The sequence below is a fragment of the Lampetra fluviatilis genome, chromosome 33, assembly GCF_964198595.1.
Source record: "Lampetra fluviatilis chromosome 33, kcLamFluv1.1, whole genome shotgun sequence".
NCBI lineage: Eukaryota > Metazoa > Chordata > Hyperoartia > Petromyzontiformes > Petromyzontidae > Lampetra > Lampetra fluviatilis.
In genome coordinates, this window is record NC_136307.1 from 6738967 (window position 1) to 6754353 (window position 15387).

Genomic DNA, 15387 nt, shown 5'->3' on the forward strand with positions numbered 1-15387 from the left:
GAGTGCAATGAAGAAAAATATTGTGTTGGACTGTGCTTCCTATGCTCCTGTTGTCATTGCTCTCCGTTTTCACCAAACCCGCACTGAACAGCGTGGTAGAGTTTGGTCAAACAGACCGACATGACCACTTCGAGACGAGGCTCAAAAGAAAGCTGTCTTTGGTGTGGACCAATCAGTTTCAAAGACAGTGCATATACCATATGATCTGATAATTATCAGAGTATGTTTTTTTTGCATGATCACCACAAGTATGTGTGGTTAATGTAGACAGGATTCCTTGAAAAAGGATTGTTTGTTTTAAAATCTTAACACCTACCTGTTGAATTACCAGAAAGGGTAAAACCGATTGTTAGATTTTGATACTGGCAAGAAAGATCCCATATTGGTATCTGTATTAAATGATCTCATCAATACGTGTAAGTTGATATACCATCCTACGAAGTCGCATGTCGTGGTTTATGTTTTTAATTAGAGAGTAACGTCGCGAGAGTTGAAAGTCACCAACGGAGCTCTCATTCACGTGGGAAAACAAAATGCCGATTGCGATGCACATGCCGCCTTCACTTGGTGGATCACAACACCCATCGGGATAAAGCTGAGTAAACGTAACCTGCAGTGCGATAGATGGTTTCACAACAATGTGCCTTCAAGGAGATACCTCCCAAAAACATTGGTCTCCTCTTGTCGTGGCACTTTAAAAAAAAAAAATTCAAAATAATTTTCGCCAATTTTATCCCTATTGTGCTTATTGCTGTCACGTCATAAGACAAATAATCCATTGGAAGCAGATATGAAAGAGCTATTTCTGAGATCTTTTCATGTTTTTTTTTGTTGCGGTTGCACCCGATTCAAGAGCCGAATGGCTCACAGGGCTAAACCTAATGAATTAACTTGAACTTGTAAGTGACCTCTGGTCCGCACAGTCACGGGCAGCCCACAACATTTTCGTGAGCTTTGCGCCATTCCAAAAGAGGCAACGCATTTCGCATTTACAATGGGCTACTTTGGGTTGTTCGTTTGTGTCTTCCTTCAATAGCTCCAGAGATATGTAATATTGCTCACCATGGCTCAGTATTTAATGAAAATGTGTTCTTTATTTACCCAGGAAAAGCCTCGCTGAATCTCAATACGTAATTAGGAGGATCGCCCATTGTAATGTGTGTCTAATATGATGTCTAATACTTTAAGAAACTGGATAACCCAGGGGTGAAACCCACAGTATAGGAGATGGAGGATAATACTCAAACTTCAGATGCTGGTTCAGTGAAAAAGAGCCAAGCGGTGACGACGATAATAATGATAATGAAAATTATTATCAAACGTGATTATTACTGTCATATTATAATGACAAGCCACACTTACCGTAGTCCATATTTTCCGGCTCCCAACAGTTCGATGGCCAAAAGTACGGCGTCTGTTGGATACAAAAAGTTCCGCACGTTTTATTTTAATTCATGAAGATAATTGCCAAACCAGAACACACGTTAGCCAGGTCACTTGTGCAACCTTCATGACGATTTATGCCCGGCTCTAATTTTAGCAACGGGTTGAATTTCCTGATGGAGACTTTTTAATGGATATTTTCAACAGGGGGTAGGGGTAGGTTAGGTAAAAAAAAACCAGCTACTACAAAAACTAGATTTTTTTTTAATTGGCATGTAAGAAATCTTTGTCGCTTTCAAGTGCACACCTAACGGCGAGACAGAATTCCTCAGCTTTGAATCCAATTTCAGTGGCTTATTGTGGATAAATCATTGCCCTCCCGCAGCACGGGGTCATGGGTTCAATTCCTGCTATGACCTGCACTCGATTGAAATGCTCGAAACAATTAAGGCACTGCCAATGTTCCACCTGCCACTTGCATCCGTTCACCAGTGACGGCAAAAAATGGCGTTCCATGGAAATATGATGGTGTGCGCGATTGTGATCGGCCTGTGATATCAATAAAAAAAAACTAACAACAAAGTTGCGATGATCGCTGCTCATTTTGCAAGTCACTGGAAGGTATCGCTCGAGAGACAGAACGAGAAAACACGTGGATTTAAAAACATACGCAGATTAGTTCGTGACATCATGGTCAAACAACGCGCATCACTGACACAGTGTTGGGAGACGTTCATCCAGCAGTGGCTTGATAAGGGGCTATACATTGCTATTATTCGTGTCGTATTTTTTATAGCATATTGATAAGCATTTACCTTCAGTCATTGGATAAATCACACCACACACTTCAGTACGTCCAGAAGCAAGCAAAATAGGACACATCACTCGCTCCATATTGTGAGCTTAAAAAACAGATTACAAATCCGATTCTCTGAAGTGCAGAAAACAACTCTCCGTTGATATTACTGCTCGTGGCTGCACGGCTTTGTGTATTGCTTGTACCGTTCGGGGCAAAACCTCAAACCCTCCGCCCGGGCTGGACCTGCCGCTTGTATCAATCTTGCCACGGATACACGCGAGGGCTCTGCCACCCGCACGAAGCCCGCATGACCCACGCACGACGTCCGCACGATACTCAACCACGCACGCACGACGCTCGCACGACACCCACACGACGCTTGCACGACGCTCGCACAACGCCTGCACAACGCTCACACGACACCCACACGACGCTTGCACGACGTTCGCACGACGTCCGCACGACGTTCGCACGACGTCCGCACGACGTTCGCACGACGTCCGCACGACGCTAACACGACACCCACACGACGCTCACACGACACCCACACGACGCTTGCACGACGTTCGAACGACGTCCGCACGACGCTCGCACGACGCTCAGCACGACGTTCGCACGACGTCCGCACGACGTCCGCACAACGCTCACACGACAATCACTTCGCCTCCCAACCAACATCTTTTCCAAACACAGCGGGGGCGCGGAGTTGACTCAGCGTCGTTAAAAAAAAAAACACAAGAGAGGGAGGCAACACGTTATACTTAGCATCAATGTGGTGCGAGGATGTTCCGTCTCAACAGAATGCAGTTCCTTTCCGTGGGTGGCAATCATTGTGACTAACGCAGGTACTGAACCGTGCACTCAATGCCAGCGGGTGGAACAATGCGATCCCTCCGGTTCCGGAGCTAATTTACACCAGCGGCACACTCCAATTTACGACGGACAGGAAGACCAATCCTGCGCTTTCAATTGAAGTCACCGCGCGCACTCCAGCGTCAGTCGCTGTCACGTTGAGCGCCGTGTCAACAACCCAGGAGGAGGTACGAGATGCCGTCCCGGGTTTCATTCCCGCTTGCAACTTACACCACGTGGCGAGCGATGCCTCAGTTGGTCCTGGGTCCCCCCCACCCACCCCCACTTCATCAAGCTACGCTAACCATATTCTATGGGTCTTGCGGAAGACCCATAGAATATGTATTCCTGCAGTCACGAAAGCTTTAAGTCAAGATTCTGCGCTACCCAGAATGATTTTTTAAATCTTATTAATTATCTTCTTGGTTTTTTCGGTAAAGTCACGTAGATGGGAAATAAAAAAAAAATAATAAAACATAATAAAATAATTCTCACGACGTTTCGGCCACAACGCAAGCAGCCGTCCTCAGGTGTCGGAAAGACAGCGTCTGAATGACGCTGTCTTTCCGACAATCGAAATCTTATTAATTAGTTTTAGTATTTCGCCTAACTGAAAGATCCTTCACGATGGCACATCTCTTCGTGCGCGGTGAAGTATGGTCAAACAGCCCGACGACCGACGTGACGTGGGGAGGCCTTCATTCAGTTTTGCTCCGTCGGCACGAGCGTAACGGCATTGCGTATTATCACGCGCGTACAAATTGCATCAAAGTTAAACAATTGACTTTCGCGTGCACGATTCAAAGTGTATATCGTGAGCATATGCATCGATTTGAAATCGGTGCTTCTATGCGTCGTGCCATGACTTTTAATTGGTAAAACGTTTACAAATGTAGAGGAGTAAAATGGGGACGTGACGTCAGGTGTGCCGTTCAGTGCGATGACGTCACGTCTCCTAGGGTACTTAAGGGATACCCCGTGACGTAAGCGGGGTCACTGTGGGAACGGGTAGAGTAAGAAGGGTGAAGAGGGAACCAGTGGGTAGAGAGAGGGATCGAGTAGGGAGTCTGGGGAGAAGCCGGTGGTAGCCGTAGAGGTGCTTCTCTCTCCGGTCGGTGGAGTCGGCAGAGTCCACGATCCGACACGAGAGAGAGACCGGAGCTAGCCGGCAGGGACCCAGACTCAGAGTAGGACCCCATAGCCCCTGGGAGTTGTGTACCCTGTGTAATATTGTAATATTGTATCGTGGTTGTGCTGCTGCGTCGCTCTACCGACGCGTTTTCGGACTGCGCCCGCGTTTTGTTCGGCGCGATGTCCGACGTTTTGCTCAGCGCGCCGAGGAAGTGCCTCTTTCCGCAATTCGGTTCCGTTTCTGAAGGCAGCTCCCGAGCACGAGGAGCGAAACGACGGCAAATGAAAAGCCACCAAACAGCACGTGGGGTGCAACCTGATAACACGCACGGGAGAGTTGTCCACGTTCGCGATTGACACGAGGGGACTGTGCGAGTACGCGCACACAAAACTGACACCTTTTTTACGAGGAGTCATTTTTGCATAGACCACAATACCTGCAGTCGTAATGCACACAAAAAAACACAACTCTGATAATGTATGCACTGTCCTTGAAGCTGTCTCGGGTGTGGACCAATCAACTTCAAGGACAGTGCATACATTATCAGAGTTGTGTTTTTTGTTTGCGTTATGACTGCAGGTATTGTGGTTTATGCAAACATGACTCCTCGTAAAAAAGGTGTCAGTTTTGTTGCCAGATAAAAGGGTAAAAAACAAATTATCATATTTTTTACTGGCAAATGAGGTACCAATGGTACACGCACACAGTTTGCTTCTACCACACTTTAACAATAAGCCCCGAGCCCTCCAGGAATTAATACACCAACCTCGAGCCACCGTCTGATTAACCGCATTCATTATATAGGATCGATGTTACCAATAACCAACTGGTCACTTGGGAAAATGAGTTATGGTTGAGAATGGGGTATATCGTGGACGACTCCAGTTGGGCTGACCAGAGGAGGATAGTGCCGAAGACAAAAGCGCATTGAACAAAATAGCCTTTTCATGTGCTGCAGGAGGAGCCCCGTGAATTATCACACAGAGCATGTGCGCATGGAAACCTGAGATAGTTTTAAGCACATTAAAGTCGGCGTAAATCCGCCGCGGGGAAATTTAGCACCGTGATGCGTTTATAAATGAGCGCGGCTATATTTCGTAGATGGCGTGTCTTCTTTTATTTTTTGCAATTGAAAAAAAATAAATTATATTTTTGTAACGTCTTTATTGCACGATGAGCAATGCGTAATGATACAGCGATTTAGGGAATTGAACCCAGCCTTGCCTGTGTCCTACCACTCCAACTTCACCAACCACGCTAACCAGCGTGGTGAAGTATGGTCAAATAACCCACATGAACAACATGGAGTAGGGAGGGTTACCTCCAGAAGTGGGTTAACAAAGGACTGATAATAAACATGTTTTGTTAATTTATAATATTATTATTTTAGTAATAATATAATAATCACAGATCCATTGAACCATGTGAACGAAATTATTTGGTGATGCTGCCACGTTGGCAGTAGTGCACCTCGCCCAAATAACAAATCACTCAACATAGTTTCCATAACAGAGGTCTTTGGGTTACTCAACACATTTGTCAATAACACTGCCAGAAAAAAAAAATCTATGATAGGCGATGTTTCAGGCAATAGCCCTTCTTCATTGGGGGTGCTATAAAGAAAGGTCAATGCCTGAAATGTCGAGTTTTTAGCATTATAGATCACGGCAGCTACGACCGTTATGGCGCACCTGTTAAGGCCAGCACAAATTGATGGGGCTGTGTGGACAACACCAAATTCAGTCGTCTATGTCTCTCCACTCCCGATGTTCTCATTTAACGATGAGCCAAACTGCACAAACCATGGCAGATGCGCATACCTGATGCACAAATGGAAAATTAAAAACTCTCCAGTAGTGTGCGAATGTGGCCACCGAGAAGAGACCATGCCACGTATAACGATGCAATGCCCCGATCCACAATTACGAAGGAGACGTCACGGCGATGATACACTCCACCGCTCCTGACGCGGTTGTCTGGCTTGACCACCTGAATGTGAAATTGCAGTTGTTGCTCTGCAATGTAGCCGAGTGCGCGACATAATAGCTCCACCGCTTCTCACACATACACGACCACAACAACGGCCGCCGTTCGCCACTAAGTGGCGGTGGCGTTATCACACCGCTTGTACCACGTGAAATGTGGAAGACTCGCTGTTGGCAGGAGGTCACGGGGCAGAGCCACGTGTTACGGGTTGACCGCCTCTGATGGCTGACAGATGCACCACCTGTGCGCCCCCCTGTGCCAACTTCCTGCGTTTTAGCCCGCATACAATAGACAAAGATCCCCCGTGTAGCCTTAACAGACTGTTAGGGAAAGTGCTGTTAGCGAGTAGCACCTATGAAGGCCGGCATGGCGCACGAGGGGATGGGTGGCCAACACCACACCCGGCCGCCTTTGTCTCCCCAGCGGCGATGTTTACACACCATACCAGGCAATCATTTGAGGCTGAATCGACCTAGGGGAGGCCTAGGACCGACTCAGATAATCGTCACTGTCGTGCCCACATACACGCACACACGCACACACATTGCAAACTCTTATTGTAACCGTTAAACTGCAGCGAAATGCAATAAGTATGCTCTTTCGCTCATGCATTCTTCAAAGCATTTTACAAACGCGTTTAAAATTGGCCAGCAGCAAAGGCAAGAGAGATCAATCTAAGGGGTTAAAAATCCTCCCTCCACCTTCACTCGCATATCAAGAGCCACCTGCGGTGATAATGTTCGAGTGAAATTCACTGACGTTAAAATTCAGGGGCGTATCGCGCCGTTTCCAGGAGCACCGTTATTTCCAGTGGCTGATATCATATTATTCACCGCGAGGATTTATAAATAGAAGATTTTTTAAAAGGTTAAAATGAGTATTTTAAGTTACAATCCGCTAAACGTGGCAGGGTTTGTTCCTACGCTGGCCAATTTTATATATATATCAAACTATTATTATTAAAATAATCGCGAGCGTCTAAAATCTTGACACGTTGCTATTTTGGAATGAACAATTGCTGCAATTTGTCAAGGGTTTTATTTGCTACTTTTTTCATTCACAATGGGCGAGTATAAACATGCTGCGGACTGATACGCACGGGTATATTGCGCGGAGCGGTGTTATTTTTTATATTTTAGGGTAACAGACGTATTAAATTTTACGATTTATCTGGAGAAATGTAAAATCAGAGGCCCCTTGTGTGTTTTTAAAAATTCTGCTGGTTCCCAATAATAGCTCACTCACACACACACACGTCTAGCTGAACTTTACCACCAGTGCGCATATGTCAGCATAGCATGTCACGTAACCTGTTTACCGATTATCCGCAACACAACAAATGAATCAAGACAAAAAAAAATACGAGGGATTGGACGTTTATGATTTCCAGAATCTTACGCTGGCAGGGATTATTCATTTATTCATAATAAAGGTTTTTTTTGGGTTCGATCACGTGTCAATGTGTTGTTCACCCACCACCACCCGACACAGCCAATTAGTAAGATTTGTCGTGTTAACAAGATGTGCCAATTGGCTAATTTGCAGGTTTTGTGCCAATGGGATGTGTCGGGTGGTGGCGGGTTAATAACACATTTCTACTTCAGCGATCTAACCCAAAAAACAACCTTGATTATGAATCATATTGGTCGCGAAAGCCTTCATGTCAAATTATTCATTTATATGCCCATTACATCGGGTGCACATGCGTGAAATACAAAAACATACAGACTCCCATATGGCCTTTAACAAACTGTTGGGGAAAGTGCGGGTTTAAAAAATAAATATATATTCTGAAAGGAATTGGGCAAACATCTTAAGTAAGATCTTCTGTAAGTAAAAAAAAAAGCAAAGATACTCAAGTTAATATCGAGACTCAAAAAGGCATTTTGCTGCACACAGTCGAGGGAACCGCAGTTCATGTATCATAGTTTCACATCCGCGTGCCGTGTATTTGCGGGACAATGTTCTTCTGTTCGATGCCGATGCAAAAAAAAAACCCCTCTTTGGCTTTTAATTCCCCTCTCCCCGCGGCCGTTTAATTTCCTTGTGTGTGTGTGTTTTTAGCTCCTTTAATCGCTTAAGGAACGCTGACAATGCAGGCATCCGCGGTCTCTCCCGCTGTGGAGAAATAATAAATAAATACGCCTAGACGAAACGGAATGATTGTACTGGTGCCATTATATATTAGTTTCATTATTTCCTTGCTTTTTTATTTATTTGCGTACAATGCCTGGAAAAATAACTAGTTCTTAAATTGGATGTTCCCTTGATCCATAATTCACGAGGTGCTGGCATAGCAGCATGCAACAACAACAACTACCCACATTTTATTTTTTGACACTTATTATATTATTACTCGCACCATATTTTCACGTTTCAAAATGTGTTTTTGGAGGAAGAAAAATGCTATAAAGTGAGACTAAGCAGAAGTTTACGCGTTCATATGAAGCGACCGAGACGGTTATTCCCTAGCTTTAGAGATATAAACAATGAACGTGAGGTCAGCGAAGAGGCAATCGTTATTGGTGCCACCACACATCCACAGTAAGCAGAATATTGCGGATAAAGCGCACGTGGAAGCATGCAGGAGTCTACACATAAATACTGTCACATATACATACATATTACGGTGACTAGCATTTGATGTATGCGTGGCCAGTCTCAGCGATATTGTTCACCTTCAAGCGAACTTAATAACGCCGACTGAGCAGTCCTGTTTTTTCCCCGTGGTTGTTTATGCGCAAATCACTCCACAGCAAAACACCTCTTTGACGTGTTTACCGCCAAACCCAGCAGGCGTCTTGGAGGCTGCTGTGCCAATGCACTGACTTTCAATGTGAGCGTTGCTGGGGACCCCTTGAAGCAACCCTGGGCAAACGCCCAGGGTGCCTTTTCAAGGCAGGCATGTAACGAAGCATCAATTCATCGATTACAATCGATCGTCACTCTCGCAGCGCGCGCATTAATCACGCGCGCGAGAATTGATTATGTACGATTTGTTTGCTTCCCATAATTCACTCACATGACCTCTGCAAGCCACCAGTGGTGCTCTGTTTACAACAACGTAAACAAATATTATTTCATTAAATCATCATCCCAAAATTCATCGAATCGCGAGTTGGGGGAGGGGGGGAAATCACAAGAGGCGTAAATGGCTACTCAGAAAAGCATTCCCTGCTCATCTTCTTTCCAGAGATGTAAAAGAAACCCCGCTGCCTGAACATACAAATGAGAGAGAGGTGGGACGGAGAGAACGAGAGAGAAAAGGCGTCAGGTCCCAGCAAGCATACTGATTAATGCGGCGACTCCTGACCTGAAATCGGTAGAAGGTGCCGTCGTCTTTGAGCGTGAGGACGTGCTCGGAGATGGGAAAGAAATATCCGTGCGCCGCGATCAATGAGCCCAGGTGCAGGGCCTCGGCTGGGCGACGGGACACACGAGGGAGGGGAGAGGACAACGGAGGAGGCAGGGGCAGACGTCACGTTCATCGAGGGGCTGACAGTCAGGGCCACCGGTTAAGTGAGATGGAAGGGGGCCGGGGGCTGTTGTAGTTTTTGGGTGGAGTGGGGGGGGGGCCTTCTTTGTACATTTTGCCTTGCCATTGCTTCCTCCCCCACCCCGCATCTCCGATTAGCGCGGCTGGCTACGTACGGTGCGAAAGAAGTTCAACACGTATCGATGGTTTCATGTCTATCATACAAATGCGATGCGCGAAATGCGGAGCTAAACCAATGTTGAAAACGAGCAAGCCCAATTGAATGTTAGACGCACAAAACTGGGTCGCCACACACGGTGTGATGCTCTGACCAAATTGCCTTTAATGATTACCAAATTACCCGATGAGATGTACCATTGTGCTACAGTATTGCATTTTAACCATATTGAGCAGCATTTATCTGTATATCTTTGGAGGGACAGGGTTCCTCAAAAACAGAGGGCCTGGGGTTGCAGCCCCTAAAAGCTTGGGGTTTCGGCTGGCCCAGCTGACAACGCCAAAGAGGAAACCCACGCACACGAGAGGGTGCCACTGAACATCTCCCATCTCTCGATTTAAAGCTTTCGTGACTGCAGGGATTCATCTTCTTGGTTCTTTCGGTAAAGTCACGTAGAAGTAATTTCAGACTCTGCCTTCTCGACAGACCTGTTCTCTACCTGAAGACGGCTGCTTGCGTTGTGGCCGAAACGTCGTGAGAATTATTTTATTATGTTTTATTTTTATTATTTTATTATTTTCCTTCTACGTGACTTTACCGAAAGAACCAAGAAGATCTCCCATCTCGCCACCCATCTCAGCCTCGTGCTTAAACTCACAACACCTGCGATTACCAGGCAGTCTCACGTCCAATCATTAACCAGGCTGCTTTAGCTTCCACGATCTGATGAGATCGGCACATTTAGAGGAACGTCATCATAGGCATGCTCAGCATGTCCCCAATATACAACTATACAAGGCTGGGTGAGTAGCGGTACACCACTCGAGACAATTAATTTGCACGTAATACTCCCCTCTTCCGGTCTTCTGAAATATTAATCTTGCCATGCTACGTCCTGATTTATGTACCCCAGAGGTGGCAACCGTATTGTGTTTTACAATGGTATTGTATCGTATCGCACACTGAGTGGTAATGCCGCTGCACAGTGTTCGTGGTTTGCTGTGAGATTTGACCGTTAAAACCTCTTCGCAATCTGCTCCCTCGCTGCCTAATGCCTCGACAAACAGACACCAATTACAGGGCCCCTTTAGAGAGGCTTGCAGTTATGAACAGTGCACACCAGACTTTCACTACATTTCCCCTGGTACTTACAGAGGGATCACGAGTTCCCACTCGCTCCTTCCCAGGGCTGCGCGCTTAGTGCAACCCAAACAGTTAATTTCATTTCATTTACTCAACGGAATCTCGTGTTACCGCCTTCTGAGACAACATCAGCAGCGTCCTAAAGTCACGGCGCTCTAAATTGAGTTGCACAAGTCAATTGCAATTCATGTCGGAATGAACTAAAACGTCGGCGTTTGTCCCGAGTTACGACTCTGCCCCCCACCCCACCCCACCAGACGATATGCACCGTGATGTCATTTGTGCCGTATCGATGCGATTTCGTGTACAATTTTCCACAGCTGCCGCTGTGATCAATGCAGAACAGGAGGACAAAAAGATCAGGACCCGGCATTTTTTTGTAACCTCTGACCTACAGCGACACCCGTTATTGTCCACGCGTGTAATGGACCGTGAGGCTGGGAGGGCTGTGAAGCACACACAGAAATGTTGATTCTGAGCAGTCTCTCTTTCTCTCCCTTCCATAATGGTATTTTAATACAGTGCAGTGAAATCAATACAATTATTAAACGTAGAAGCAGTTTTTCGTCTTCAAAAGCTGTTGAAAATTAAGTGTCCAACATTCGAGTGTATGTATATACGTGGCGCCACGGTGGCGAGATGTTAACTACCTCGCCTGGTGTACAGGAGGTCGTCGGTTCGATCACGCGCCTGACGCCTTTGCTTCTTTTCTCCACATTTAGAAACATGCGTTCATAATATCTGGCTGCTATACATTTGCACATAATAAGCCACTACGTTGAGCTACCATTTGTGGCCAGGTCGCTTCTGAAAAAGAGCTATATAGCTCAGTGGGCCTTACCTGGTAAAATAAAAATTGTTTAGTTCATATGGGTAGTGTGACATTGCCCAGCGAAAGCGAGTTCGCTGCTTATTGTAGTGGTGCATGGTCCAAATCCAGTAGCCCATGACAGGTTCAGATTCCACCGGTTACTGATGGTGCCAGGCATCGAATTTGTGTCGATGGGTTTCTTCACACATGTACATAATTCATTAAATGGCGATGTACGCATGTTGAACTTCTTTCGCACCGTACGTAGCCAACCGTGCTATTCAGAGGGGCGGGGAAAGGAAAACAAACTAAACACAACAACAAGCAGTTCTAGAGAAAATGTAAAAGTACATAGCTCCAGTGGCTTCCGAATCACAGAAGGAGAGCGTTCCAGACGGCCGCAGAAGCGCATCTGAAAGGGCGCGCTGCAGTGACCTTCTTTGTTCGATTGTTAGCCAAAAGCCGCAGCGAAGATGACCTGAGTTTGCGTGATACATACGTTGGATTCAAACAACTGCACCACCGCTCCCCACAAACTCGCACACAAATACCTTAGAGACACGGTATTCTTAATCCGTATTTCTTTTCCGCATAAAACACCCACGTTCAAACACATTCACATGCAGAATATTCCACCTACGCTCCTACCCTCCCCACCTCTTTCAGCACGTATCTTATTCCCTTTGAATGTCGTTGTTGTTTTTTTTCTTGGTTGTTTAAAAATATTGTTCGTCGAAAGAGGAAAGCATGCGGGGAGGCACGTGGGCAGGGAGAGGGAGGTAGGCGAGTGTGGGGACGAGCTTGGGGGGTCGGAGTGGAGGTTCAATGCACGACATACCTTGGTCTTCGATGCTGAGGTTTTTCATGAGCCATTGGATGATATCTGCCCCTGTAAGGTTCAACATACAAGAGCCACAGTCACAAAAAAAATCCGTACAAACTCCACGCGTGGATCGCTGCACTGTGTTTCTCATACGATCATATCCACATCAGGATGCATCCGTGGTGTTAATGGTCAGCGGCAATGGATTTGTGCGATCCAGAGGTCGCCAGTTCAATCCCCCTGGCGTGGCAGTAGATACAGTGGGGCAAGTTTCTTAAATCCACTCCGCTCCACCCACCCCCCTCCACCCACCCCCTCCACCACCTCCTCTGTCCACCCAGCGATTTAAAGGGGTTCACAAGAGCTAGTCGATCAGGTTGGGGTTAAGTGTGGGTAACCCTCTTCCAAAACGTCTGACCAGTGTGGCAGAGTAGGCCAAACTATCCTCCAGAGGGGAGTGGGGGGTGCTATAGAGCTCCCTATAGAGGAGGCCCTTCTCTCAGCATTGGTGTGATGAAGCCTATTTCAGGGGCTGCACCTTAGCCTTTTCCATATTACAAACTAGACTCCGATATTAAAGTGTACCCAGAAGGCAGTGCTTGTGCATACATCACTCAATTTCCATTCAAATTGCTTTGTTTATCCAGGTGAGAGCTGTTGGAAATGTAATATATCTGTCACAAGGGAGATCTGGACCTTAATATGGAATGAACATGGCTTTTTTTGTAATTTCACGGTGGATAATTGTTACGTTTGGGAAATCCTGCTTTGATTGACGCACATGACAGCTTACCTTTGCCACAAGATCTTTAATGTCCATACATCCTGGTTTTTTTAATTTTTTCTCATAATCAAGTATTAAAATAATTCACGAATTAATCGTTAACATTGTCTTAGAGTAGAAAAATATTGACCATCATTGTCATCATCAGAAGGCACGATCAGTTCCACTGCTGGATGAAGGCCTCTCCAAGCCATCTCACCATCTCTCAATGCCTTGCGATATAACAATCTGGCTTCTCGAGGCTTAACAACATGCTTTGCAGCATTGCTTCGTAAATGCACTGTATTGCCCTGAAGAATAGGGTTATCAGGCGTTTCATTGCAGACTAGCTTCCACCCATATCAGAGATACAGGTGCAGCCCTGAAATTGCTTGCTTAAGCTGCTGCTGGTAGAAGGGCTGCCACTAGAGGGAGCTCTAGAGGGTGTTTGGTCTACTCTGCCACGCTGAGCAGACATGTTGCAAGTGGAGTACCCACGCTTTACCCCACCACACGTGACCTACCGATCGACTAACTATGGTGAAATCCAATCGTACTGCTGGGTGGACAGAGGCGGCCGGGGCATGTGGCTGGCCACACCACGCTCTTCTTGTGCCCCAACAGTCTGTTAAGGCTGTTTGGTAGGGGGAGTATTTACATTTGGCTTTTCTTACGCACCGGTAAAGACGCTCGGAATCTTGGTCATGAAGCCCTTGACGGTGCGAACGGGCACGCCCACGTCCTCCTCTTGCATGCGCTTCACCGTGTCCTCCATCTGTCCACCAGCACGGCAACAGCAGCAGCAGCAGCACAGACGTCCATCCCAGTGATGCCAAAGTGCCACAATGGGAAGCGTGCCACTGCCTCGTAAATGTTGTTCTCGTAGGCATTGATTAAAAAAAAATCCATTTGTGCTTCCATGCAATTGCCAACATGAGCGTGTCTGACCCGGGCCTCTGTCAATCCACTGCTGGATGAGGGCCTCCCCAAACTGCTGCCATTCCGCATGCTCCTGCGATGTAGCAATCCGTCAGATATAAACACCCCCCGTCATAGCCTTTAATATGCTATCAGGGCAAGTGCTGTTAGCGAGTACCTATAAGGCCAGCAAGGCACACAAGGGGGTGGGTGGCCAGCGCCACACCTGGTCAGGTTCTCATTTAAGGCTTAATGAACCTAGGTGAGGCCCAGGACTGGTTAAAATATCCGACAGTTGTTATTGGTCGTGAGCTGGAATCGAACTCGGGTCACTGGGGTCATGGCGTAGTGCGCTAACCAGTGCACCACCGCCCCTCAATGAATATAATTAACGTACCACAAATTCCCAGTCTCTGTGACCTCCAGAGAGAGCATAGGCACCTCTTCATATCAGACTATCCTCTCCATTCATACACAAACGTCGACACCGACTGATACGTGATGTTAGGCTATTTGTGCTGCGTACATTTATCCATCAGTGGACTTGAGAGGCGTCTGTGTGTTGGGGAGCGGTAGTGTAGCGGTTAGCGCGCTCCACTACGAACCCACCTACCCGAGTTCGATTCCCGCTCACGGCCAACACCGGTGACGATTATCTGAATCGGTCCTGAGCCTCCTCTAGGTCGGCTCAGCCTCAAATAACTACCTGGTGTGTTGCTTAAAACATCACCACTGAAGAAACAAAGGCGGCCGGGCGTGGTGTTAGCCACCGACCCCCTCGTAAGCCGTGCCGGCCTTCATAGGTGCTCGCTAGCAGTACTTACCCCAACAGTTTGTTCAGGCTATACGGGGGATCTTTTGTCTTTGTGTGTTGGGTTTTAATGTGAACACGTTTTGGAACTCGACCAAAGCAGCAAATAGGGGTGTCCACCTGTTAATTGGGCAGAGCGATAAATCACCCAACGGAAAGCCATTAATCTGTCCACGGCACTGGAAAGTAATGCTTGACCCCTTTGCGTGATTTCGTGAAATATATGCCTGCGAGCTAATCAAATTATCACCTGATTTGAATTCCCCTTGGCAGATTATTACAATTATTTTCATTTGGTCGCTGAATTATAAAT

The 15387-nt window shown here is 46.6% G+C and overlaps 1 protein-coding gene across 4 annotated transcripts in view; it reads right to left on the reverse strand.

The window, feature by feature from the left end:
* The window catches only part of LOC144944008 (regulator of G-protein signaling 7-like), a 126345-nt gene that overhangs the window by 39096 nt on the left and 71862 nt on the right, over nucleotides 1–15387 (reverse strand). For all 4 annotated transcript variants that reach the window (XM_078871977.1, XM_078871976.1, XM_078871978.1 and 1 more), the window contains exons 3-6: nucleotides 14024–14120; nucleotides 12598–12648; nucleotides 9466–9572; nucleotides 1363–1414 (exon numbers count right to left, since the gene is read on the reverse strand). In XM_078871977.1, coding sequence (XP_078728103.1) covers nucleotides 1363–1414; nucleotides 9466–9572; nucleotides 12598–12648; nucleotides 14024–14120 — 307 coding nt within the window. The remainder of the gene's footprint in view (nucleotides 1–1362; nucleotides 1415–9465; nucleotides 9573–12597; nucleotides 12649–14023; nucleotides 14121–15387) is intronic.